Source organism: Neolamprologus brichardi, chromosome 4, assembly GCF_056152115.1.
Source record: "Neolamprologus brichardi isolate AB-2024 chromosome 4, ASM5615211v1, whole genome shotgun sequence".
NCBI lineage: Eukaryota > Metazoa > Chordata > Actinopteri > Cichliformes > Cichlidae > Neolamprologus > Neolamprologus brichardi.
Window position 1 is genome coordinate 15,771,673 of NC_142107.1, and position 25,014 is coordinate 15,796,686.

The 25,014-nt window shown below is 39.5% G+C and overlaps 2 protein-coding genes across 6 annotated transcripts; one reads left to right on the top strand and one right to left on the bottom strand.

Moving 5' to 3' along the window:
- The first annotated feature begins 1,214 nt into the window (after positions 1 to 1,214).
- nprl3 (NPR3-like, GATOR1 complex subunit) lies at positions 1,215 to 16,318 on the top strand. 5 transcript variants are annotated; one of them, XM_087839914.1, is made up of 14 exons: positions 1,215 to 1,608; positions 2,517 to 2,586; positions 4,918 to 4,956; positions 5,623 to 5,755; positions 8,475 to 8,549; positions 11,123 to 11,273; positions 11,376 to 11,457; positions 11,563 to 11,700; positions 13,186 to 13,342; positions 14,164 to 14,270; positions 14,459 to 14,588; positions 15,015 to 15,228; positions 15,312 to 15,504; positions 16,001 to 16,318. In XM_087839914.1, the coding sequence occupies exons 1-14, from the start codon at positions 1,413 to 1,415 to the stop codon at positions 16,164 to 16,166; spliced, it is 1,851 nt and encodes a 616-aa protein (XP_087696040.1). In that variant the 5' UTR covers positions 1,215 to 1,412; the 3' UTR covers positions 16,167 to 16,318. The 5 variants fall into 5 exon arrangements, with proteins under 5 accessions (XP_087696040.1, XP_087696042.1, XP_087696041.1 ...); XM_087839916.1 differs by having other exon boundaries at positions 15,039 to 15,228; XM_087839915.1 differs by having other exon boundaries at positions 11,379 to 11,457.
- Positions 16,319 to 16,617: 299 nt separating this feature from the next.
- mpg (N-methylpurine DNA glycosylase) lies at positions 16,618 to 20,194 on the bottom strand. Its single transcript, XM_006798153.3, has 3 exons — positions 19,770 to 20,194; positions 17,705 to 17,909; positions 16,618 to 17,459 (listed from the first exon to the last, which is right to left on the bottom strand). Exons 1-3 carry the CDS (start codon positions 20,037 to 20,039, stop codon positions 17,008 to 17,010), a joined length of 927 nt encoding a protein of 308 aa, XP_006798216.2. The 5' UTR covers positions 20,040 to 20,194; the 3' UTR covers positions 16,618 to 17,007.
- Between the last annotated feature and the right edge of the window lie 4,820 nt (positions 20,195 to 25,014).

The window sequence follows — 25,014 nt, forward strand, 5'->3', positions numbered from 1 at the left end:
GATCCCAATCCAACAGAGTAGCTTTGGGGTGCAGTGGAAAGAGAGATTCACAACATAGATCACACATCTACTGTGTGATGTTGTCATGGAAATGCAAAAATCTTTGAGGAACGTTTCCAGCACATTGTTGAATTTATGCCATGAAGAATTAATGCAGTTATGAAGGTAAAAGGATGTCCAACTTAGTACTAGCAAGTAATGAAGTGGCCAACCTAATCAAGTGGCCAATGAGTGTTTATTGCACTGCATATATGCAATTCATGTACATATGCATGGCAACATCTGTTTATTTTGACTATATCATGTCTCCCTGTCCTTAAATAATATTTGTTGACATCTACAAATATAGTTTTTAGGAATCCCATGAAAATCGAGCGACCTGGTGTGGCACTTTATGAGGTACTTTTTTTATTAAAAAAAAAAAAAGTATAATAGAATTGTGAGTATAATCTCACAAAATGGTACAGAAGAGAAAGTTATGGCAATAGAAAATGAACTCATGAGTGTATAATTAAATAAGAATAAACAAATAAATACATGAATTATATCATTAAATAAAACAACTTTGACTTATTAGAGGAGTGGAGGATTGTATTACATTGTCTTCACAGTTGTTTGTGTATCTATTATTATATTATACTTTTCAAATTAAGATAAACAATAATTTCCAATCACCTTGAAGCATTAGTAACATGTCCCACATTGTCCCACACAAACGCTCTCTCTGAGCTATATTTAGTTTCTTGGGTTCTTGTTGTCCTGCATATGCATCCTCTAAATTATGTATTCCTGACAACTTTTTTTTCAAAAGATTCTTAAAGTGATTTTTCTGACTTAGAGAGTAATTTCTTGCTTTTCATGCTGATGAGATCTGCGGTAGTTAATTAGGAGTTCGTTTAGGTTATTTGTAATGTGTTGACACGGCACTGGTTCGTGTCTTACATTGGGTCTTCATAGCTCAACGTTAAGTTAGTCTGAAGGACTAAAAATAAGTGAAAAGTCAGTCACCGTGCAAAGGAAAACTTCAAAATACCCTCATAAAGCCTGGATTGCTCAAGACTAATTCAAAAATATTAATAACAACAATTCAAGAAAGTCTCGCTCCTTGGAAGCAAAATTTATAGAAATCACGGTGAGTGACGCAGTAGATTAAGTAGTAGCGGAACAATATGATATCTGCCCTCTTTGTTTCAGCCGAACAGTTTTCACAGTAACACAAAACAATCCCAACAGTGGTGGATGGATGTGCGGTAGGGTATAATATCAAGGCTTTATATTTAACTTTAGTCAGGCTATAATTTGTCTCTGGTCGGTGTCTTTGTATGGCAAACACTGGTGTTAAGCTTGAAGTGAAGCGAGATTACGCTCCCTGTCTGTTTGAAGCTAACTGAGGAGTTAGCTAGAATGCTAACATGATGCTCAACCCGTCAGTCGGTCTACCAGATGACCGAAAGTCCTTGTACCCTCAGTCCCAAAGTAGTGCATACAAATGCGGCGACAAAACCAGCCCTATTAGCGTCATACTGGTTAGCTCTGGAAGCCGAGGGAACAAACTCCTTTTCCGATATCCCTACCAAAAGGTCGCTGAGTGTCCGTCATCTCTCTCAGGTAGGCGTAGCATTAGCACGAAGCAGAAACATAAACATAAACATAAACATTTACGCACACACAGATAACCCGGTGTCACTTCCACGTAATTACATATTTACAGGAGATAATAAAGCAGCAGTGTAATCCAGGGCAGACCAACAGCCCCTTTTGTTGTGATTGTCTTTCTTTCTTTTTTTTTTTTTTTTTTTTTGAGGATCGGGTCTGCTTGTTCTTCTTTCTTGAAGTTTCCCTCTTGGCCTCTCAGATTGTTGTTGGTGGATGTGCCACATAAATTTGATGCACTTTTGTTCATTCACAAGTTCCTCTTGTTGCTAGTGTTGCGCCAAAAAGTCATTGCAGTTGTTTCTGTGTGTCTTTTATGCCTAATAACCTTTCTTATAATTGGAAATAGGCTGCAGTCAAAAAGATTTCCGAACAGGATTTTATATAAAATAAAGCATTTACTTGATTTGCCAGTATCTGGATGACTCAGCGTTATTGCACCTACTCTGTGTTCTAGATCAGGACTGGCCCAGGTTTCTCTTAAAAATGCATTTTAATGACACTTTTTACCGGGATAATTCAAAGATATATAAAAGTTCTACCTTGTGATAGGACTGTTCTTTCTCGCTCAGAATGACGTCATATCATTCATGAGCGATATCTTTGAGACTGTAGGCCATGAAGTTATTTACAGCAGTTTAAATACCAGCAATTGTGTTTTTGGCAAATACTGGCACAGTACTGATGCTGAGAGGCTTTTACTAGGAACAGGGACATGAACTAGGACAGTAAAAGCATGTGTCTCTCTAACACAATTTTATGATCAGTGAGTCGAAGTCAGATTCACAGTGCTTCTTATTTTTGTTATGAGTCTAATATGTATTTTTCATAATGACTAACTCTCACTGATATCTGTCCACAAGCAAAACAGCGGAATCCATATGTGCTGAACACATCTGGGGATGAGCTTGATGACCAGGATGGTGATTCAAGGTATTTCTACAATCTTCATTTACTTTTTTTATGTATTATTCAACTTACTGTTTCATTCTGAGATCCAAATGAGCTTATTAAGCTCATTATGTTTTCCTCCATCATGCTTGTAATCTTTTTCCCCCATCTAGACACACTTTTTGTTTTTCAGCAATATTATAGATGCTGACACACATTTTAAATCAGTGGTTCTCAAACTGTCGGAGAGTGTGGATTACCAGGAAAAACTATTAGGTTAAGCTATTAGGTTATTGAAAACATTGAGCTGTTGAGAACCACTGATTTTAATTAATTGTGTGGATGACCTTTAATAAACTTTATTAAACTGATAAAATAATTGAGTAAAACAGTTAAGTATATGATATATATTTTTTAAAACAAAAACGTTCACCTCACTTTGTACCTAATATTTGTCACAGCCCGAGGTGCTGTTTGGATAGACTCACTTTTCCCAGCTGCTAAGAGATACACTCACTGGCCACTTTATTAGGTACACCTTACTAGTAATGGATTGGACCCATTTTCCATCTGTTTAAGGTTTGATGTGATGTGCTTTTAGCTACGCTCTTCTGCATGCCTTGGGTCTAAGCTCAAAATAGTTTGTCCATTCTCCTTTGTCTTCTGGCACCAACAAAGCATTTTCACCCACAAAAGCACCACTTACTTAACATTTTCTCGGTTTTAGACCATTCTGTGTAAATGCTAGAGTTGGTTATGCAGGTTGACTTGACTCTGTGCATGCCTAAATGCAGTGAGTTGCTGCCATGTGATTGGCTGATTAGATATTTGCATTAACAAGCAGTTGAGCAAGTGTATGTAGTATAGTGGGCAGTGAGTGTATGTAACCCCTTAATGTGTATCTTAAGATAGGGCTGTTCGATATAACGATATATATCGGATGACGATATAAAAACGTCTATCGTTTCATTTTACGCAATCGTTTGTTTCGTGGTGTCGCAAAATAAACTGTTTACGGCAATATTTTTTCATCGTTTTGATGGTCACTGTAGTGGCTATATTAATTTCTTAAAGTTCTCTCTTTCTCTCATATTTTATATAACCACACTACAGACGGACAAGCGCCTGTTTTTATGCGTTGTGGTTAGCAACAACGACGGTAACAGCGTCATGTGTCCGCTTGTTTATGTACCACATAAACCTTTCACAATAAAGCTCAAGATCCTGTTGAGACTTTTCAAAATAAACCGAATCACGTGAAAGAGCAGATTATTTACGGATGAGAATTTAAAAAGAGCCGCTAGGTGCTAAAAAAATAAACCTTAGACTCAAACGTTAGAACAGGCTTTTCCCCGCAGCAAGCTGTGTAATAAATACTCACAAAGAAAACGGCGGCCTTTACAACTTATGTCTAAAAATGTATAGTTAAAACACTCGACTCCAGGTACATGACGCGCAGCTGGAAACACTTCCCGCAAGACGAGCTGCCCGAGATTCACAGAATTTACAGAAAATGTTACATTTTTGTGATTTATATCGTTATCGGACGATAGAATTCTTATATCGGGATATGAGATTTTGGTCATATCGCACAGCCCTATCTTAAGATGAGTTTCTATTTTGTCTTTCATGCTAGTAAGGTTCCATCAAGGCAGTTACTGTGTAACCACACCAGTAGTCACGTTCTGAATTTAGCTGGGACACTTCTTCATCTACTGAGAAAAACAAAAGAGTAAAACTGCTTCTCAGTGATGCCACATATGTGTCAATATCTGTATAATGTTCATACTACATACTGTTCATAAGTCTGTAAAATAACCTATTCATAGAAGCGTTGTTTACGTCATTTTGTTATTATTAGCTTTATTAAAGCAAGCAGTGCCATTCAATTGCATAAGAGCAGCTTTCATTTGGTGTTCATGACGTGAAACATATCTTAGATATTGGGCAGGTAGTGTAGGAATTTGCCAGACTAATTTAGCAGAACAAAAATAAGAAAATGTTTGTTGAAAATCAGGATTATGATTTTTCTGATATATATTCTATTACTTCCCACCAGCAGCGTTTAAAATTATTTGAAGCCATACATTAACCTTATTAACTGTAAAGATAATTCAGACTTATTTTATTGTACTGTCATATTTTATTACACACTTAGTTACCTTGAAAACCTTTGAGGCGGGTATAGAAGCTCACTAACCAGCACTGCTGGTATTAGAACTTCAGCACACCAGTGTTTTCACATCACACTATCACATGTTTGTTCGGCTTGTTTTGATGTCCATTTTTATGCATTTAGCCCAACTGTGTGTTGCATTTTCCCTTTTGTTTGTTTTTTTTTTCTTCTTTTTTGTGGCCCAATCCCCATTTCAGAGAGCAATCTCCACTAACTGACGAACAGTTGGTAGCAGGGTAAGACGAAATCATTCTAAACCACCTTTCCTTCGCTTAGATCACCCCTGTCTTTTTATCCCCTTCTTTCCTATTTTGTGTCTTATATGGATCTCCAACCCTGATCTAAGTACACAATCCTTTTAAAATGTCGTACAAGAATGAATCAGTGCTTTGGTTTTTACAAAATATGAGTTTAAGGCTATCATTGAAGCTTTAGTCTGTATTGTTTATATTACCTCTAGCATGTAGAGTAAGCTTTAAAGAACACAGTTCAAATTGTGGTGGTGGAGTAAGTCTGTGGTGTGTTTAATTTTTTTTTTATTTCCGAGAGTTAACACCTTAATTTGTGTCCTTTTGATCACAGCATGAGTTACTTAAGTCAAACCAGCATGAGTCTTTCACACTCTTCATTCATACAGCGATTGCACCTTTTCCGCAAAGAGGCCTTTTTCCTCTTTTCGCCTCTCTAGTAGGCAAACAAGTTTTGTTTTCCATTTATACACTTGTTGAATTTCATTACAGGCAGATGCATCTGATTAATGTAACCTCTCCGATAGACAGGAATGTGAAAAGTATAAGCAAACTGAGCTAATTTAAACTTTCTCACTCATCTCAGTTGTGTCTGTGATGTCCACGCTCTCCCCACACTGCACATTTTCTTATTGGGGTTTTTCCCTCTTTTAGGTTCTCTGACATCGTCCTCTCCACAATCCTGGCCACCAAATCTGATATGTGTGGAAAGAAGTTTGAACTGAAGATAGACAATGTTCGATTTGTGGGCCACCCCACCCTGCTTCAGCATCCTCCTATCATCCAGGTAGGAACAGATAAAAAATTGAGCTCACATGCTGACAGGTGTAAATAATTTCTCATCAGAAAACATATTTATCAGCATGTTATAGGGTCAAATTTGCTATTTGGGGCAACTTACTTTAAGGCTGCAATTGCAAAAAAATTGCTTATGGCTCACAGGTGCTAGGTTAACAGTGCACTAATTCATGAGCAGTATATTCTACCAAGCACAGCTTAAGATGCAAGACGTTATATATGCATGCTACGTGAGACTGCAGGTATTAACCATAGGGAGAAAAGTTGCCTGTCTATGAAAAGCGCTTAATAATTAAACTTTACATCTACTTACTTACACGTGAGATTCAGACTTTAATCTAGCACACTTTGGATTTGAGTCACATTAGTACCTATAGTCTAACAAACTTTTAAGATGATATTTAAAACATGTGACTCTAGAGAGAAGTTTAAAGAAAAGCAAATAACTTCAAAGTCTGTTTGTGATGTTTCATTGATCCGCGTGTTCACACTGTTTTCATTTTCAAGCAATCTCAGGCTATGTCCACACGTACACGGGTATTTTTGAAAACTGAGATTTTCCGTTTTCGTTTTAAAAAATAATCCCGTCCACACGTAAACGCAGAAATGAAGGAAAAAGCTGCTAGGAACATGCCAAAGCAACAGGTGGCGATATATTCCTAACCGTGTCGAAATGTTGGCCAATCAGAAGTCTAGAAGCCTCGTGGGAAATAGTAAACAAGGATGGAGCATAGAAGCAGAACCGAGTGGTATGTGTGGAGGGACAGTAACTGTGTGTGTATATGTAAGCATTTAAACACTGCAGAGAGTACAATTAACAGTAATGATATTGTAGAAATTCATTTCAGCGAAACAATAACGTGGTGCACAGTGTGACGTCAAAAAAGGCGCACACCTTTGACGCTGTGTTTTCTGCGTTTTTCTTATCCACACATAAATGCAAAAACTGAGTTTTCAAAAATATCCACCCTGGCCGGAGTTTTTAAAAATCTCAGTTTTCAGTGACCGAAAACGCAGTTTACGTGTGGACGAAAGGTGCAAAAAAAGAAAAAAAATCTGCGTTTTCAAAAATACCCGGGTACGTGTGGACGTAGCCTCAGTGTAGAAATGCGACTTAAAGCTTGAAATTCTGCCAACTGCTGTGTTCACTGTAAAAAGTACCTTTATTGACTGTAATACAGCCATGGATTGTATGCATCTCGTATAGGGCAACTATTCTCCCTCTATTAGCTACACTGATGTCAGTTCTAGTATTAAGGATATACACAGGTCTTGTCTCTAAACATGTGGAGTGAGGCCTAAATGAAGGTCTATAAGATAGAGTGAGAGTCTTGGCACTGTGTTCACTGATTTTAAAGAAATATAATAGGACTAACTACTCAGCTGTTGGGTCTCCAGCTCCTTTGTTTTGATTAATGACATCTGCTCACTTGTTCTGTCACATGTGGAGTGTTGCTCATTAATGTGGTCACGTGCTGCTGAAAGCTCCTACAATACAAATGTGTGCAACATGTATAAGCAAATATTTTGGCTCACTGCTGATAAACAATTAAACGTGTTTTATTATTTATTTATGAAAACTCCTTTATTATGAAATCTGTGCCACATTTCTTTTGTAAGTACTGGTTTTAGCCACGATCTCGTGACACATGAAGTGAATTCTTTAGCTTACAGTTGAACTAATTTTATGACAAGAGCTGTTCTATACAGAGGTTCTTCTCTCTGGAACGGGTTGCCAAGCAACACCAAACTGACCAAAAACAGGGCTTCATTTAAGAAGCCACTAAAGCAGTACCTGCAGAGCTTAACTCAAACATGAATGGCAAATTATTGTTGTTGTAATGTTTGACGTCTTTGTTTGTTGATTTTTAGCGAAATGCTGCACTGTTTTGAAATATGTTGATGTATATATGTTGACTAATACATAAACAGTAAACAATAGAAAGTGTAAACTATTATTATAATTATTATCATTATTATTATTATTATCATATTGTTGTGTATCGGTACTTAGCTTGAATAATATATATTCAATCGTGGCTTGTTTGAAATTTGGCTGAAGCTCCCTGCTGTCAGTCTTTTAGTCTAATGACTCACAGCATGTGTTGCTAAGATAATGGTGTATCACACAGGGTGGAGAAAATAGAGAAATATGAAAGTCACAAGGGTTGCACTTATTCTTTACAACAACACCTACTGTATCTGACTTAAAATTACCATGGATGTCATGCAGCACTTCTGTTTACTTAAACTGAACATTTCAGTCCACAGTAAATTCATAAGATCATTGTACAAGTCTGGTGTGACATATCATGGAAGTTAGGCCTTAAGGTTAACTTCTTAGCTTAGCTTCCATAGCATTTTGATTAGGTCTTAATTATTTAATTCATTTTACAAGTGAAAAGTGTGAAACCTCCTTTTATCAAGTGCTGCTCTTTTTGTTATTTGTCTTTAAACTGAATGTCTTTGGATTTCACTCAATACAACATTTGATTTTGTTGCACTGGACATTGGAAAAGTTATGGCAGGTTTTATTTGAGCGTTTTTAAATGTCATAGTCTTCCAAAGAAAAAAATAAATCTAAAAAATGGCATCAGTTAGTAGTTTTGACTATAACAGCAAAATAACAAACTGTAAACTGACATTTTAATATAAAGGCTTGTCTAGATTTTGCATCTGGTGATAAGTTTGTCTTTTTTTCTTTGCAGGTTTCTAAAACAGATCCTTCACCCAAGAGAGAAATGCCAACAATGATCTTGTTTAATGTGGTGTTTGCACTCAGGGTATGAACGAGATGTATTTTGATTTTAATTTTAAATGTTTAGGATTAGGATTCACCTTTATTGTCATTACACATGTGTAAATACAGGGTTACGAAGTACAATTTGCATCTAATTAGAAGTGCAAGAGTAGTAAGTGCAATAAGAGCAATTATATACAGATAAGTAGAGAGCAAATATACAGATGTACTACGGGCAAATGTACAGATATACTGATATATGTCAGATATAGGTCGGTACCTGACCCGCGAGGCCAAATGTTAAGTGTATAACTGTAAAACTCTTGATATTGGAAACTTTAAACTTAATAATAATTTACATTTAGTTAGCTTGGGTGGGACACATAAATTTTGTGTTTTCTTTAATCTGTGAATGGGAGTGGTATGGGTAGCTGATAATATTCCAGTATACTCTATCAGTGCGAGCATGGTAACTTAGAGGGAGGAAGGGGGGCTTAATCACGTTGACCAGCATGTACCTCCCCATGCTGAGTCATGGTTCCCAGTAAGAGCAAACAAAAAGTACTTAGTCATGTTTTTAATATCTTCCTGGCAACTGTGGAAATTCTGTACAAAAACACAGCAGGCCCACATGGCAGTATGTAAACCAAACACTGCTACATTTTGTTTTCATGTATTTTGTATGTTTATTATTTATGTTTATAATTAACATTATTTGATATTCTTATTTCTCTAATAAAACCATATCAACTTGCATTGAATAGGGATGCGACATTTGTGAACTTCTGAGAAGATGATGATGGTTGAAGTTGCTAATATCCATCCATCCATCTTCTTCCGCTTTATCCGGGGCCGAGTCGCGGGGGCAGCAGCCTAAGCAGAGAAGCCCAGACCTCCCTCTCCCCCTAGCTTATCCAGGGGAACACCAAGGCGTTCCCAGGCCAGCCGAGAGATATAATCTCTCCAGCGTGTCCTGGGTCTGCCCCGGGACATGCCTGGAACACCTCACGCAGGAGGCGCCCAGGAGGCATCATTGTCAGATGCCCAAACCACCTCACTGGCTCCTTTCGATGTGGAAGAGCAGCAGCTCTCCTCTGAGCCCCTCCCGGATGGCTGAACTTCTCACCCTGTCTCTAAGGGAGAGGCCAGCCACCCTTCGGAGGAAGCTCATTTCCGCCGCTTGTATCCGCGATCTCGTTCTTTCGGTCACTGCCCACAGCTCGTGGCCATAGGTGAGGGTAGGGACGTAGATCGACCGGTAAATTGAGAGCTTCGCTTTTACACTCAGCTCTCCCTTCACCACGACGGACCAGTGCAGCGTCCGCAGCACCAATCCATCTGTCGAGTTCCGGCTCCCTTCTCCCATCACTCGCAAACTCATCCCCGACCCAAGTGGGCAGTGCTAATAGAGATATTTTATTTGATTATTTTATTTCTGTAGTTATTTATCCACTTCTGCTTTGTTGGTAAAAAATACATTTCCATTATAAACAGTTTCTAAGTCTTTCAACTATTTAAAAGGCTCCACATGTACATAGGTATTTTTTCTTTGAGTTTTGGTCTTTGTTTACACGTAAACAGCATTTTAGTTCACTGGACATGGAGCCTTTGAAAAAAACCCATATTTAAATGGAGAAGATTGATTTGTCTTGCATCATCAAAGGTGTGTGCCTTTATCTCATTGTTTACATCAGTGTCAAAAACACTGTTGTTGTTTGTAGACTTCTAATTGGTCAACATATCTACAAAGTTACAGTTTTTAAAATAAGATCTACTTTATATCCAATATGTTGGGAAATTCTTGTGTCAAAGCAGCAAAAAACATTAAACACAACTTATATACATGTAAAATATTACTATATAAATGAAAACACTGTATGACAAAACAGTTTTGTAGTGTGAAAACTGTACAAAAGAAATTAGAATAAATCAGAATGTAAAATAAAATATAGGAGCTCAAAAAGTAAAAGTTTATTACAATAAAAGTAAAAAGTAAAATTTTAAATAAAATACAAAAAAAAAAGCTGCATAAAATTCCTTAATAAAGTAAAAATAGCTCAGTAAAACAAAAACAAAAAATAGTGTTATATACATTTCTCCATCTTTGTTTTCATACCTAAGGTGGACTGATTATAAGAAACAATAATTCCATGTACAACAACCTCACATCTGTTCAAGTTTAATCAAAATGCAATTTGTAATTCTTAACATTATAAGACGTAGAAATTATTGCAGAGCCTTTGTATTGAATTGCGTAAATATGACAAGAAATAAACATCAAAGATGTGCTCAAAAACAACATTTATACTGAGTGTGTTAAGTCATATTCATTCATCTTTCAGCGGGGGCCATGCTAAGATCATTAACTGACGTTAGGTGTAAAATAAACGGGATGTTTAATAGTTAACAGCCTGGACATGAATGTGAACTGATCCATGTTGTATGCAGCGCTTTGAGTTCTCCGGGAGAGTAGAAAAGCACTATATAAGAATCAGTACATTTACCATCCACACAAAAAAGCACTGGTGTTATAATCAAAGTGTAACAGATACATTTTTCTTTCTTTACATAATTATGACATTTAAAAAGTGGCCGATTTTCATCTCTGGCCTGCAGGCAAATGCTGACCCATCCGTCATCAGCTGCATGCACAACCTGTCACGCCGCATTGCCATTGCTCTGCAGCACGAGGAGCGCCGCTGCCAGTATCTGACCCGCGAGGCCAAACTCATGCTGGCCGTCCAGGAGGAAATTACCACGACTGAAAGTGAGATACAAGCTCAGACTACACATCAAATTTGCAGCTTGGTCTTAGTCAAACTTACATCTTTGTTAACATAGAATATTGGTATTTTGCTTCTGGTATCAGCAGATGGAAGCCCCCAGTCCCCATTTAGACAAATTCTTCCAAAATGTAAGCTAGCAAGAGACCTCAAGGAGGCGTATGACAGGTGTGTGACCACATGCATTTTACATTCATTTGTTTGGATTTTCTGTCTAAATTTGTGTAATATATGATTCTGCAATTGCTGATTCTGATGATGGCGCTTTTTCAGCCTTTGTACAACCGGTGTGGTGCGACTTCACATCAACGACTGGCTGGAGGTGAGCTTCTGTTTGCCGCACAAGATCCACAGGATTGGTGACACCTACATCCCCCCAGAGGCATTAGAGCGCAGCCTTAAGGCCATAAGGTATATTACAGATTTGTTTTTCTTTTCATGTTACGTTTTCTTACATCTCACAACATGTTATTTGATTAGCTGTAACTAGAAGTACCTTGTTTACAGTAAAAGACACGGGAAGGGTGGGGAAGGGGAATATCTGTTCTAGATTAAATAAAATCAGCAGATGTGGGCTGTGTTGCTACAAATGGCCAATTAAAAACACCTATAGACCTCATTTGTCAAAACATACCCACATGGGTGTAATAGTTAATGCTTTTTTTTTATGTCATATTTAAAATGATATTATTTATATTACACATTCATAACTTACTCTGTGGTTTCTGTGGATTCCTTCTGTTTTTTCACACATTGCATCTTTTCATGACAAAATAAGTTCATCCAGTTGCATTTCTGCAACTAAAAATGGACTTATCACAACTTATAACTTCAGCAATCATTCAAATGCACACATTTGTACTACGTTGGCTAGTCAGCTTAGGTCTATACATAACCATCAAATAACACAGCTTTGTCAAAATCCCTCCTTGATCCACAGGTCACCTTAGTCGCCCTTTAGTCAGAATAATCTAATTTCCCCTCAGTTTATGTCAAAGACGTTTTGTGCCTTAAGTAGCTGGATTGTATTTGGTAAGCAAATGTATGTACTTAATATATAAAGCACTCAAACGATGCAGAATTTAGTGTGGTCTTTAGTGCGACCTACTGGCATTTCAATGTAATAGCTGTAGTTTTGATCAGCTCTCTCATTAGTTGCTTCATTAGTTGCCCTGTGCAGGTACTTGGTTGGACCCCTTTTATCCTTCAGAATTCTTCATGGCATAGTTTTAACAAGGTGCTGGAAACATTCTTCTGAGATTTGGGGCCATGTTGACATAATAACATCACAAACAGGTTGCTGCAGATTTGTCAGTTTGTAAATGCAATTGGGATTTCTGTCAAATTTTAATGAGTCTGTGTAAGCCTGTGTAGCCTCAGTTTCCTGTTCATATTTGACATGAGTGGCAGTGGGGTGGTCTACTGCTGTAGCCCATCTATTCCTAGGTTCAATGTGTTGTACATTCAGAGATGATCTTTTGCACACCTTGGTTTTGACAAGTTATTTAAGTTACTGTTGCTTTCCTATCTGACCTGCATCTAAAAGGCATTTTCACCTTTTTCTCTGTAAACCTGAAAGATGTCTGTGTGGGAAAATCCCAGTAGATCAGCAGCTTCTGGCATCAACAACCGTTCCACATTCAAAGTCATTCAAATCATCTTTTTTCCCCATTCTGATGCTCAGTTTGACTGTCTTGACTATGTCTGCATACCTGAACACAATGAGTTGCTGCCATATGACTGGCTGATTGGATATTTTAGTTAACAAACAGTTTAATATGTATACCTTTGTCTTTGTATGTAAAATAAAATAAATATGTGTTTATTTCAAACAGAGTCTGCTTGTATGTGGATGTATGTTCATTTAGAAGCCGTATTGTGTGTCTGATCCTGCAGACCCTATCATGCCCTGTTGCTTCTGGAAAATGAGAAAACACTCCTCAGCCAGCTTCCCCTGGACTGCTCCCCTGCATTGATCCGCCTGATTAAAACCTGCTCAGCAGTGAAAAACCTGCAGCAGCTGGCACAGGATGCTGACCTGGCCTTACTTCAGGTAGAGGACACTCACACTACCTGGATCAGATTTCCAGTTTAAAATGTCAGATGTGATTCTCTTGAATTTATCAGATGAAATCAGTTTTTATAAGTCTAAAAGACTTATAAAAATTTATAAGTCTAAAAGAGGGCAGCACGGTGGCACGGTGGTTAGCACTGTTGCCGCACAGCAAGAAGGTCCTGAGTTCAATTCCAACATCAGGCCGGGGTCTTTCTGTGTGGAGTTTGCATGTTCTCCCCGTGTTTGCGTGGGTTCCCTCCGGGCACTCCGGCTTCCTCCCACCGTCCAAAGACATGCAGCTTGTGGGGATAGGTTGATTGGATAATCCAAATTGTCACTAGGTGTAAATGTGCGAATGAATGTGAGTGCGAATGGTTGTCTGTCCCTGTGTGTTGGCCCTGCGACAGACTGGCAACCTGTCCAGGGTGTACCCCGCCTCTCGCCCTATGACAGCTGGGATAGGCTCCAGCGCCCCCCGCGACCCTGAGAAGGATAAGCAGAAGCGAATGGATGGATGGATGAAGTCTAAAAGATGCATTAGTTGTGTTTAATACACAAAGATCTATAAATCATTGTGCAGTATGTATCACTTATAGAATAGAAGAAAGTTAAAATGTGAAAAAGTGTACTGTGCATACATGTATACTTTTAAAAAAGTATAACCTTCAGAAATTGTTTAGTCAGGTGGTCTTTACTGTCATCTAGTGGCAGATATATGTAATGCAAATCTGAGAAAATCCTCAAGTGTAGCTCTTATTTGCTTATTTTGCTTTCATTTGGCATCCTAGAGATTAATTGACAAATATTTTCTCATTTAGATCTTTCAGATTGCTGCTCATTTGGTTTATTGGGGCAAGGCAATTATCATCTACCCACTGTGTGAGAACAATGTCTACATGCTGTCTCCGCATGCCAACATCTGCCTGTGAGTATCTGATGTGATATAAGCCAGCTGGGAAGAGTAAATGAAGCACACTAATGCTAAGCACTCATCCGTGGCATTTCCTCATATAGAGAGGCTTCCTGATCTGACTTACAACACTGTTTGGAATTAAATTTAAAAGATGTTCTGTGATGGAATAAGCTCTGTGTTGTTCTCTTCTCCCTGAATAGATATTCACCGTTGGCTGAGCAGTTTGCCCGGCAGTTTCCTGGTCATGATCTGCCCTCTATGTTAGCAAAGTTCTCACTGCCTGTCTCACTGGCTGAGTTTAGAAATCCCCTGGAAGCTCCCACACAGGAGGTGGGGGTTATTGCATGATGTGGAATACATGTGTGAAGCCTTTCAAAAGAGAAATACTTTTATTAAACCTGTGAAAATGTCCCAGTTTCTTTTCTTTTTTTTAATTTGCATGATTTCAGGCATGTTTAATGAAATAATCTGATGTATATCTATGTCCTGTAATATATAAATATATATGAAAACTGAACACAAACATAAGTTAGAATACTTATAATCCTTGAGGTGGGCCATCATTCTTCATCTTGTTCTGGCAGTGTAGGTCCTGATGAATTATTAATGGCAAAGGGACATCGTCTCTAGTGTATGCATCCTCCATTTTTCATGAGAACAGGATCAGACTCTTTCTTGTGGATCTATTTTAAAACATATTTGACCTGGTTACGTGTGCATTTTCCGATTCCCTTATTTCAGTTTATCCTAATGCAGTTTGCTGCTCTGCTGGTTAACCAGGCCCAGTTAATCCAGATGGTGGTTTGGATGCTGCAGCGCCGCCTCCTGATCCAGCTGCACACTTATGTGTGCTTGTTGGTACCACCCAGTGAGGATGAGCCTGGGCTGAAGGATGAAGACCCTCCGCTGGCTGCCCGACTAGGAGGTCGCAGTCTCAGTACCCCTAGTGCGCTCAGTTTTGGCTCACCGAGTATGTCCTCACGCCTCTACTCTTCTGCTCTTACGGCTCTAACTCGTTACTAGAAAATCTAACATTCTTCTTGTTTTGTGTAGCCAGCAGTGATGACATGACCCTAACCAGTCCCAGTATGGAAAACTCCAGTGCAGAGCTGCTAACTGGTGGAGACTCCCCACTCAACAAGAGGATGACTGAGACACTGCTCGCCAGCCTGTCAGAGCACGAGAGGCAGTTTATTCTTAACATCCCCGCTGCACAAAATCCAGAGGATCTGCGGATGTTTGCGAGGTGATTAAATCTGCCTTTAACTGACAACAGGACCATAGTGTGCTTGTTTTATTAAGTGTTCTTAAGGTTGTCATTGTTGTTTTTTGTTCAAACATGAGCGCGGTGTACATGGATGACATAAACTAACTGATTGCCTGCCTTTGCCTCATGCTTCTGTGTGTTTACCACAGCTGCCTTTTAACCTATGACAGCTCAACAGAGAAATTATCTTAGAAATGAAATGTTTATGTCTCTCAATAGATAAAAAGTATTTGTTCAGTGGTTTGAATAAATCTACTTGCATTATATTGTAAAATGTAATTGGGCAGCATAGGCTAAAGAGTTAGTTTACCAGCAGTTAGGTGGAGATCAAGTGTCTGGAGAGCTTCTCAACATTCCAGTGCTGCCACCTTCACAGCAATGAAGGCTCCCATCAGAGGTGCAAAAGTCCTGTCTCATGGATGACTGACACTGTTGATTAGTCAGTGAAACTCTTTCTCTTGTTAACTGCTTCCAGGCTACTGCACTATTTCCGAGGACATCACCACCTGGAAGAGATTATGTACAATGAGAACATGAGGCGCTCGCAGCTAAAGACGCTGTTTGACAAGTTCCGCAGTGTCCTTGTGGTTACCAACCATGAAGATCCCATTATTTCAATCTTTCAGTCACCGATGGACTAGCTGTGCAGACAGTGTTTCAGCAACTGGAAAATGTGTCAGTTTAGGAGAAGTTAATGGCCTGCTGGGCTCACGGCTAAGTGGTCAAAGACGTTTTAAAACAAAATGCCTTGACTACAAGATGTTTTCTCTGTATGAGCCAAATGTTTGTTTACAGTAATAAATTATTTTGTATATATCAGACATGCCTTAAGGGTTTTTTGTGAATATTGGAAGTGTGTGCAGTGTTTGGTGGAGGCTTCACTTCATCTTCCCGTGCCCCAGATGTGTTAGATCATCTGTGCTGTCCTCAGAGGGGCACAGCGAGTAATGATCATTCCAGACCTTGAGCTACCTCTCCTTAGGAATACCTGATGTGGAAAGAAAAAAGGAAGAGTCTAAACATCAGACAGACTTTTCCTGCTCTGAGGGAAACGTATCAGGCCAAACATCTGTGAAATCACTGAGGTGGAAATTTCCCAAGTGTGAATGTTTATTAAAAATCACAGATGAAACCAAACGAAACAGAACCCCACCTCCCCATTTTTTTAAACAGATGCTAACAAACCAAGTCTGTAGTTCTTCAGTGTTTTCCCAATCTACTTTCCAGTACAGCTTTGCATCACTACCATAAACACAGTGTGTTAAGCTGCAGCTTATTACTAAATGGTTGAGGAAAACAAGCAACATTTATTGTAGAATCTCCACTGCCTCCAAACTACAAAATTACAACTATACAGTTTAATTTCATGTGTGTGAAACACATCCCTACAAAGCAATCATGTATTCGTATGATTTTTATTCTTCTTCGGTGTTAAACTCTTTAAAGAGATCAGATGGCCGAGGAGTTTCAGGAATTTTCCTGTTAAGTCCTTTTGACATTGTGCTGTCCTGTATCAGGCTTCACGGCATGGGGACTTAAATCGTTCATGACATTTCCAGACAGAGTCTGTCTCTCTGCCTCTTTATTCACAACGCTAACAGAGGGGTGCCCACGTAGATAAAAACGCCACGGCTTCTTGGCCCATTCTCCGTGGGACTCTATTCCGATGCGTGGTGCTGATACGATATCTTGGGGTTTTGCCGGACTTGTGTCGGGATCATTCTCCAGCCACACATCTGGGTCTGAGGCTAAGTCTCGACGGTCAAAACATCGGGGTATATTTAGAGCCTGGCAGAGCTTCGAAGGCCCGTTGCAGAGCTCTTTGTCCTTCAGCTGACGTGCTCCCTCTTTGCGTCTGGCTGCCCTCAGCTGCCTCATGACGGCCTGACCCTGTAGGGGCTCGAGTGAGCGCAGCAACACAGCAGCACCCTCCCCTGAGCAACACAGCACACAATATGCATCAGTCAGCAAGGCTCCACTCTGTCTCCTTCCTTTTACCCTTTAAACAGCGACTATTGAAGCAATGAACTGCTGTTTATGTTTAATGTTGTAATAATGAAGAATGATCAAAACTGGCCTTTTCACATCCATTGTTAACAATAATAAATATATGAATGTAAACAAAATTAGTGACATAATGTACAAAACATATTGCACCTTTGGTGGGTATATAATTTACCTTCACTAGACACGTTCATGCATAGGTAGATGCCATAGATTGGATACACGTAGATTGTGCCGGGCTTCATAAACATGGCTGTGTTTCTTTCGGTGCGTTTGCCTCCCGCCGAGTGTGAGGCCTTGTCCTCCCCTCCAAGGTAAGCTTCAGTTTCCACTATTCTTCCTCGCAACTCCGTACCATCTGCACACCTGCGGACCAGCACCTGCAGGAACAAGGGACAGGGAGATTCTTTCTCTATTTCCACAGGATGGTGGGTTACATAGATTTGTCATTTAGCTGAAGGATACTACCTACAAAACACAACTTTGACAATCAAAACCACAACAAGCGCCTTGAGGCGACTTTTGTTGTGATTTGGCGCTATATAAATAAAATTGAATTGAATTGAACAAATGTCTATTTTTAATGTCATGGCAAAAGTCCTATGAAAGCAAAATAACAAGTATCTCTGACCTTATTCTGTTAAGCCAAATATTCCTTTTGCTTCAAAAACCGGGTACGGACGTATTTTCATGAGGTGTACAATGAACGATCAAAGAAAATCCATGCTTTCCAGCATGCCAGTTTTGCTGCTAACAAAAAAAAACAAAACAAAAAAACTACACCTCAATCACACTTTCATGAATGAAATATTTCAGCTCAAAATCTTTATTGATTTATACTTGTTGGGAATAAAATAATGAAACTACAAATCACAGCAAAGACAAAGTTAGAAATTGAAATTGAGTCACAACTTGCATCACAGTGTGGCTCAGTATTCTGTATAACCCCGGTACACACTCCCAACAATGTGTGGGCATGCTCCTAATGATAGTGTGGGTGGTGTCCTGGTGGATCTACCCCAAGACCAGGATCAGGGTATCAGTGAGGTCCTGAAAAAGTCTGTGGTGCTAACTGCCACCTTTGGATGCACCATAAGATCCCAGAGATTCACAGTTTGAATCAGTTCTGGGGAACACAAGGGCCAGTCGATGGCATTGATGTCTTCAATACCCAGGAACCGCATACACTTCTGGTTACATGAGAGTGGAGCATCGTCCTGCACCAATTAGAAACTAGGGCGCACTGCGCCAGCATAAGGACAAGGGGTCTGAGGATTTCAAGCAGGGACCGTGATGTGCTCGCACGTGAAGGTCGTTGGGACCCTGCAAGGATATCGCTATTACCTACTGCCAAACCATGCTGGAAGATGCTACAGGCAGCATAATGTTCCCCACAGTATCTCCAGAGTATTTCATATCAGTAACATGTGCTCAATGCAAACTTGTTCTCAATTGTGAGGAAAACAGGGTTTCAGTGGTGGACCTGCAACTTCTGCTCACAACTGTACAGTTGTGGGGTGTGATGGAAAGTCTACTGAAGTATGTTGTGCCACCCTCATGGAGGGTGTTTCTGACAGGTTGCTCAGAAATATAACCTTTACAGTCTTGAGACTTTGCTGGTAGACACAATAAACCTCCAAAGGCTTGTATGGAAGTGCCATCATGGAAGAAGTGGACTACCTTTGCAGCCTGAATGGTCTGCAGGTATTGTCTCATACTACAAGTAGTGACAAAACTAGAAATAAAATCAGTTGGATAAGGAAAGAGCAAAACCTGACAAATCATTCCCTTTTTGGGAGACTGCTGTTTTTGCCTCTCCAGTACGCCTGTTGTCAATTTTATTTGCACCAAAGAAGATACTAAGTAAAAAACTAAGTAAAATAAATACACAATGGTTTATGGACAGATTAATATCTCTGAAGTTAGCAGACTTTGTGTTTTTGAAGAAGCATATGTGTTTAAATAAACAAATAAGCAACAGTTAGACAGCGTTAAAAATGGGAAACAGTGCTTAACAACTTAAATACAATCACTGAAAGTAAGTTTATCAGGCACATTCAAAAGTACAGAAGGCAGTTACTAAGATATAAATTGAAAGGTGAAGTTAAAAAAACAACAACTTTAAACTAAAATAAATTTTCTTCCCTACATTTTGTGCCTCCTGAAAAACACACACACACACACACACACACACACATTTACATACAAAGGTGTTAAATTCAGGTGAGAAATCAGCCTACCTTGCCGAGGAAGGCTTTAGCCAAACTGATGCAGGGCTGCTTGAAGAAATCCTCGCCTAGCCTGTGCTGCTGCTCATTCCCGGTAAAATAACAGCTTCGCTCCGCCTCAGCACTCTGAGCATTTTCACACTGACTAGGCTGCTTCTTAAGCGCGGTTTGTGAGTCCTTTGGCTTCACCTCCGTGTCCTTGTTGTGTTTATTTAACGACACAGTTTGTTCAGATGTTGCCGCCGCCAGCGCTAGCATCTTTCTTTTTCGGGCTGCCATCATCTCATCGTAAATTCAGTAGGTCTACAGATTTTTTAAAAAACACATGTAGGACGGCGTGTATTTATAAACCCAACAATACGTTTATTCAATATTTAGTATTTCATTCACAATACAAAGAGTCTTATGGAAGCCGTTCACGTACTAGCATACAGGAAGTGGATATGATTGTTTTGGTATCTCTTAAAGGGACCGCGCACTTCTTGGAGGTAGTGGGAGACGTTAACCTTCAAGGCTTTCTCCTAGAAAGATTTTATTTTCCCATCTATATTATTTTATATTTCAGTTGTGAAAAAAAAATAAATATTTATGGTTAAGAACAGGTGAAAATAAACATGTTTTGCAAAGAAAAAAAAAATCGTGAATGCAGTTTTCTTCTCTTTTTGGGCTGAAAATGTTTAAGCCAGCCACTGACTGTTCATTATGGAGCAATTCTATGGTAATAAGACTGCCTCTAAGAACAAATGTCCATCTTTTTCTCACAAAATGCCTTTACAGTGCATTATGAATTGCGCCCTTCAGCACAGCAGCCACTTTGCCGAAAGACTACCTGACAACCTGTGCCCTTTTCCTGCTGCTGCCTTATCTTTTCAGGCTCATTTGTATAATAAGAGGTTATAAATAGAACCACTCTGCGTGCTCTCCACTGCCTGTGCCCAGGAAGTTGACGGCGCCAGTTTGGCCCCAGGCGCTTTGAGCCCATGCGGCTTTCTGGAAGACTAACAGTATGTGACGTGGTCATGCTACAGACCACAACTTCAGCAGGGAAATACAAGTTTGCTTTTTGGCTACTGTGGAGGCAAATCTCTGGCTGTAAAAAGGAATCAGCCTATTATGATGCAGATGAAAGGAATGAACTGCAAGTCAACTAATAAAGATGGACTTGATGTACCTTTCTTTTTTGACTTTTATTTATACATGTGAAAGAGGAAAATAAGCACGAAAGTGTCATCTTCCTCATTTGGTCACAGATTCTGTGTGGCATTGCACAAAAACAGATGACTGGGACAAATTTGCATGGGTAGTCATTCGGTATCATATTCTGTACTTTCTCTTGTCTCTTTTTTGTGCTGATCAAGCAATAATTTAATCTTGAACCTCTTGAGGTTTGATTATCAGGTTTCCTCAAGAAGCAACACTGTGATCACCGTGTTCATCCAAGGGCTGCACTTCTAATGGAAACCTCAAGTAACTTATTGAGCCAGAATACATTCCAGACAGAAATCTGCTGAGCATGTTCAGTAGAAGTCTCCTGGAATGGCTTGTTGACTTTGTCATGGCTGGTGGGCCAGAGAACACCATTGTTTGCTGTGACCGTGTTGCTACTGCCCGTCAGCAGTGCTTGTGCGGTTTGGGCTGAGCAGCTTTCATTGTTGCTGCCACTGATAATCATAGCAGCCACATTCTGGATCACTGTCAATTCCAGCAGCCACCTCAGCGATCGTGACGCTGAGCAGGAACACCAGAGACTCCGCCGTGTGTGCAGATGGGCGAGCAGAATGCCGCCGGACTGAAATGGCTTACTACATGATGACTCCGAGAATTCTATGAAAAAAAGCAATTGATCTTTTGGGTTTCATGTGCAGTATTCAGTGTGTTTGTGTTTAATTAAGGGAATGGTAAACTTATTTTAAAGTGACACTCACTGGACTCTTTACACCTTTTTTAGTACTGGGTTAACTCTCTCATGGTTTCAGATCTGCCTCAGTTTGTAGTGGCACAGATTCAATAAAGTGCTGGAATCATTCCTCTGAGATTTTGGTTTAGCAACTTTGTGATGTTATTACAGATTTGGTGCGAATTTTTCGGCTGCGCATTCATGATGCAAATTTCCTATTCCACTATATTCCAAAGGTGCTTTATTGGATTGAAACCTGGTGACTGTGGAGACGTGTGGAGTGAAGGGAACTCACTGTCATGTTCAAGATGAGATGATTTGAGCTTTGTGACACAGCTCGTTGTCATGCTGAAAGATGTGTATACTGTGGTTACAAGGGAGGGACATGGTTAGCTGTAATATTTAGGTAGGCTGCTTTAACACCATTACACCATCACCAGCAGCAGCCTGAATTGTTGATACAGTGCAAGGTGAATACATTTCATGCTTGTTTACACCAAATTCTGACTTTCTGTGACATTTGGATGTCACAGAAAAATTGAGACTCATCAGATCAGAAACCTGGTCCTATTTTTAGCTGACAGGAGTGACCTCCCTGTGTTGTCGTCCCTGTGTGAATTCAGAAATGCTCTTCTGCATACCTTGGTTGAAACAAGTAGTTATTTAAAAAAAAAAAAAGTAAATCCAGTAGAATTTTGTGCAGGAAAATCCTAGTAGATCACCAGGTCCTGTTTGGCACCAACAGCCATCCCACATTGTAAGTCACTTTATTCACATTTCTTCCCCATTCTGATGCTCTACCCTTTAACTTCACCAGGTTGTCACGACCATGTCTACATGCCTAAATGCATCGAGCTGCTGCCATGTGATTGACAGATTAGGTATCTGCATAACATTGCAGCCAAATATGTATACCTAATAAAATGGTCTGTGGGTGTATGCAATAGCAGTTTGGCATTACTACATTTAGTTTATAACTGTCTCTATAAACACATTACATCAAATGGATGTCTAAAAAAAATAGCCTCCTAAATTTATATCTCTATTTTTGAGTAAGGTTTAAATGATATCTTAGGTATGAATGTCAGTAGCACCATTGCGAAACTCAGACCATTACGTAGTTTAATTAAAATAATTTCCCTAAAAAACTGTTACACTTTTAAAGAAAATTCCAAAATATAGTTTGAAGTCTTAAAGAAAAAATATTTAAAAATATTAAAAATAATACTTTCTGTCATCGGGGCGGTAATAATGGGCAATCGTGGCTCAAGAGTTGGGAGTTCGCCTTGTAATCAGAAGGTTGCCGGGTTGAGCCCCGGCTTGGACAGTCTCGGTCGTTGTGTCCTTGGGCAAGGCACTTCACCTGTTGCATACTGGTGGTGGTCAGAGGGCCCGGTTGCGCCAGTGTCCGGCAGCCTTGCCTCTGTCAGTGCGCCCCTTGTGGGGTGGCTGTAGCTCAGGAGGTAGAGCAGGTCACCTACTGATCGGAAGGTTGGTGGTTCGATCCTTGGCTCCTCCAGTCTGCATGTCAAGTATCCTTGGGCAAGATACTAACCCCAAGTTGCTCTCCGATGCGTCCATCGGAGTATGAATGTGTGTGAATGTAGTTAAATTGCACTAAGTATAGATAAAGTGCTTGTGAGAATGGGTGTGATTGGGTGAGTGAGGCATGTTGTATAGAGCGCTTTGAGTGCTCCGAGAGAGTAGAAAAGCGCTATATAAGAATCAGTCCATGCCCCAGGGTGGCTGTGGCTACAATGTAGCTTGCCATCACCAGTGTGTGAATGTGTGGATGACTGGATGTGTAAAGCGCTTTGGGGTCCTTAGGGACTAGTAGCTATACAAATACAGGCCATTTACCATTTGGTCTTCCTTTCCTGGGGCATTTACCATAATGTGGACAGACAGAATCTCATGCATTATAGTTTTTATATGTATACTATATTGTACTATTGCATGATGATTGTTATTCTTTTGGATATTTTATTACTATTTATATATTTTTTTTTATACATTTAACTTGAACATTGGCAGAGCTGCAAACCAAATTGTGTCGCACTGCATAATATATGAATGACAATAAAGACATATTCTATTTATATTAAGTATCCGTTTGAGACGTAACACCATGTCGCTATTATATGACAGTCATGATTTAAAAAGAGACAGCCATGATGTTGGTTGGTGTAAATAAACACAACCAACTATTACTGGCATTGCTGAGATTACGTCTGGTCTTGGTCTGTGTTTAAATTTGTATTGCCTGCATGATATAATCGACATCTAAGCACCATAAAAAGCCAGAAATCAATTTGAAAGAGGTTTTAGTACTTAGCGCTGCTCATTCCATTTCACAGTGTGTTAGTCTAAGTTAGTTTTCAGAGCCTTTTAACCAAGGTTATTAAAAAAAATGTGGACATTGTGCATTTTTAATGGACCTCTTAACATCATTTCTCGTCTTCAGAACAAGCTTTATGTTAATAGATAAAGGTTCACTATAAAGAAAATACTTCCAATAGAACATTTAACTTCATTAATTTACATGATGATTAACCTTCTTTTCCAGAGCAATAACTCTACATGACTGGAGGGTATTCTTTCTTACCAGTACTACAAGAGCCATTAGGTGGTACGTAGTATTTGCATCCTCAGTGTGTGATGGGATTAATTATTAATTGCCAGCAATTAATGATTCATGCACCTCCTTTCTTGTTTGCTGCAGAGGTGTGGCGTGTGTGTGCTGTACAGGTGGCTGAGCTCTCATCAGGAGATGGAAGCAAGAGGATCACGTCATCTGAGACCCAGTTCATACACCTTGCACAACAAAGAAACGTTTAGAAAGAAACAGGTTTGTCTCTTTCCACATCTCTGAACTCACATGTGGAGTTTTAAACATAACCACTGTGGCTTAAATAGGCTTAACCACAGGTTAGCTAATCACTGTAAATAGTTCAAAGGTTGTCTTTGTTTATTTAAATCACGCATAAGATGTTGTCAGTTTTTCCCAAAATTCCCACAGAGACATTCAACAGGTAGAGTTCATTATTTGTATGACTCAACATAATAACATGAGAGCCTATGACAGTTTGAAGACTGGTTTTTTTGGGGTTTTTTTTTAGCTAATCAACAGGCAAAAACTTCGAGCTGTTTGGTTATTGATTGAACCTACCTGACCTTTCTCTCCCCTACTCTGATAAAACTTACCTTGTCTCGGCTCACACCTGTAGCCCTCAAAGGGAACAGTTGTTGAGTCAGGCTGAGGGCAGGAAGACTGTCTGGAAGATTACCGGTCTTATCACAGAAACAAGTGAACATAAATATAGCCAACATGACCACAAAGTGAAAGCCTATCTGTCTGAG

Bases quoted from the DNA above. Each gene is read 5' to 3' on its own strand.
- mpg (XM_006798153.3), bottom strand. From the start codon at position 20,039: ATGATGGCAGCCCGAAAAAGAAAGATGCTAGCGCTGGCGGCGGCAACA. The intron at 17,910-19,769 runs GTAGGCTGATTT...TTGTTCCTGCAG, and splicing joins CTAAAGCCTTCCTCGGCAAG to GTGCTGGTCCGCAGGTGTGC. The intron at 17,460-17,704 runs GTAAATTATATA...TGTGTTGCTCAG, and splicing joins CATGAACGTGTCTAGTGAAG to GGGAGGGTGCTGCTGTGTTG.
- nprl3 (XM_087839914.1), top strand. From the start codon at position 1,413: ATGATGCTCAACCCGTCAGTCGGTCTACCAGATGACCGAAAGTCCTTG. The intron at 2,587-4,917 runs GTATTTCTACAA...TCCCCATTTCAG, and splicing joins GACCAGGATGGTGATTCAAG to AGAGCAATCTCCACTAACTG. The intron at 15,505-16,000 runs GTGATTAAATCT...AACTGCTTCCAG, and splicing joins GATCTGCGGATGTTTGCGAG to GCTACTGCACTATTTCCGAG.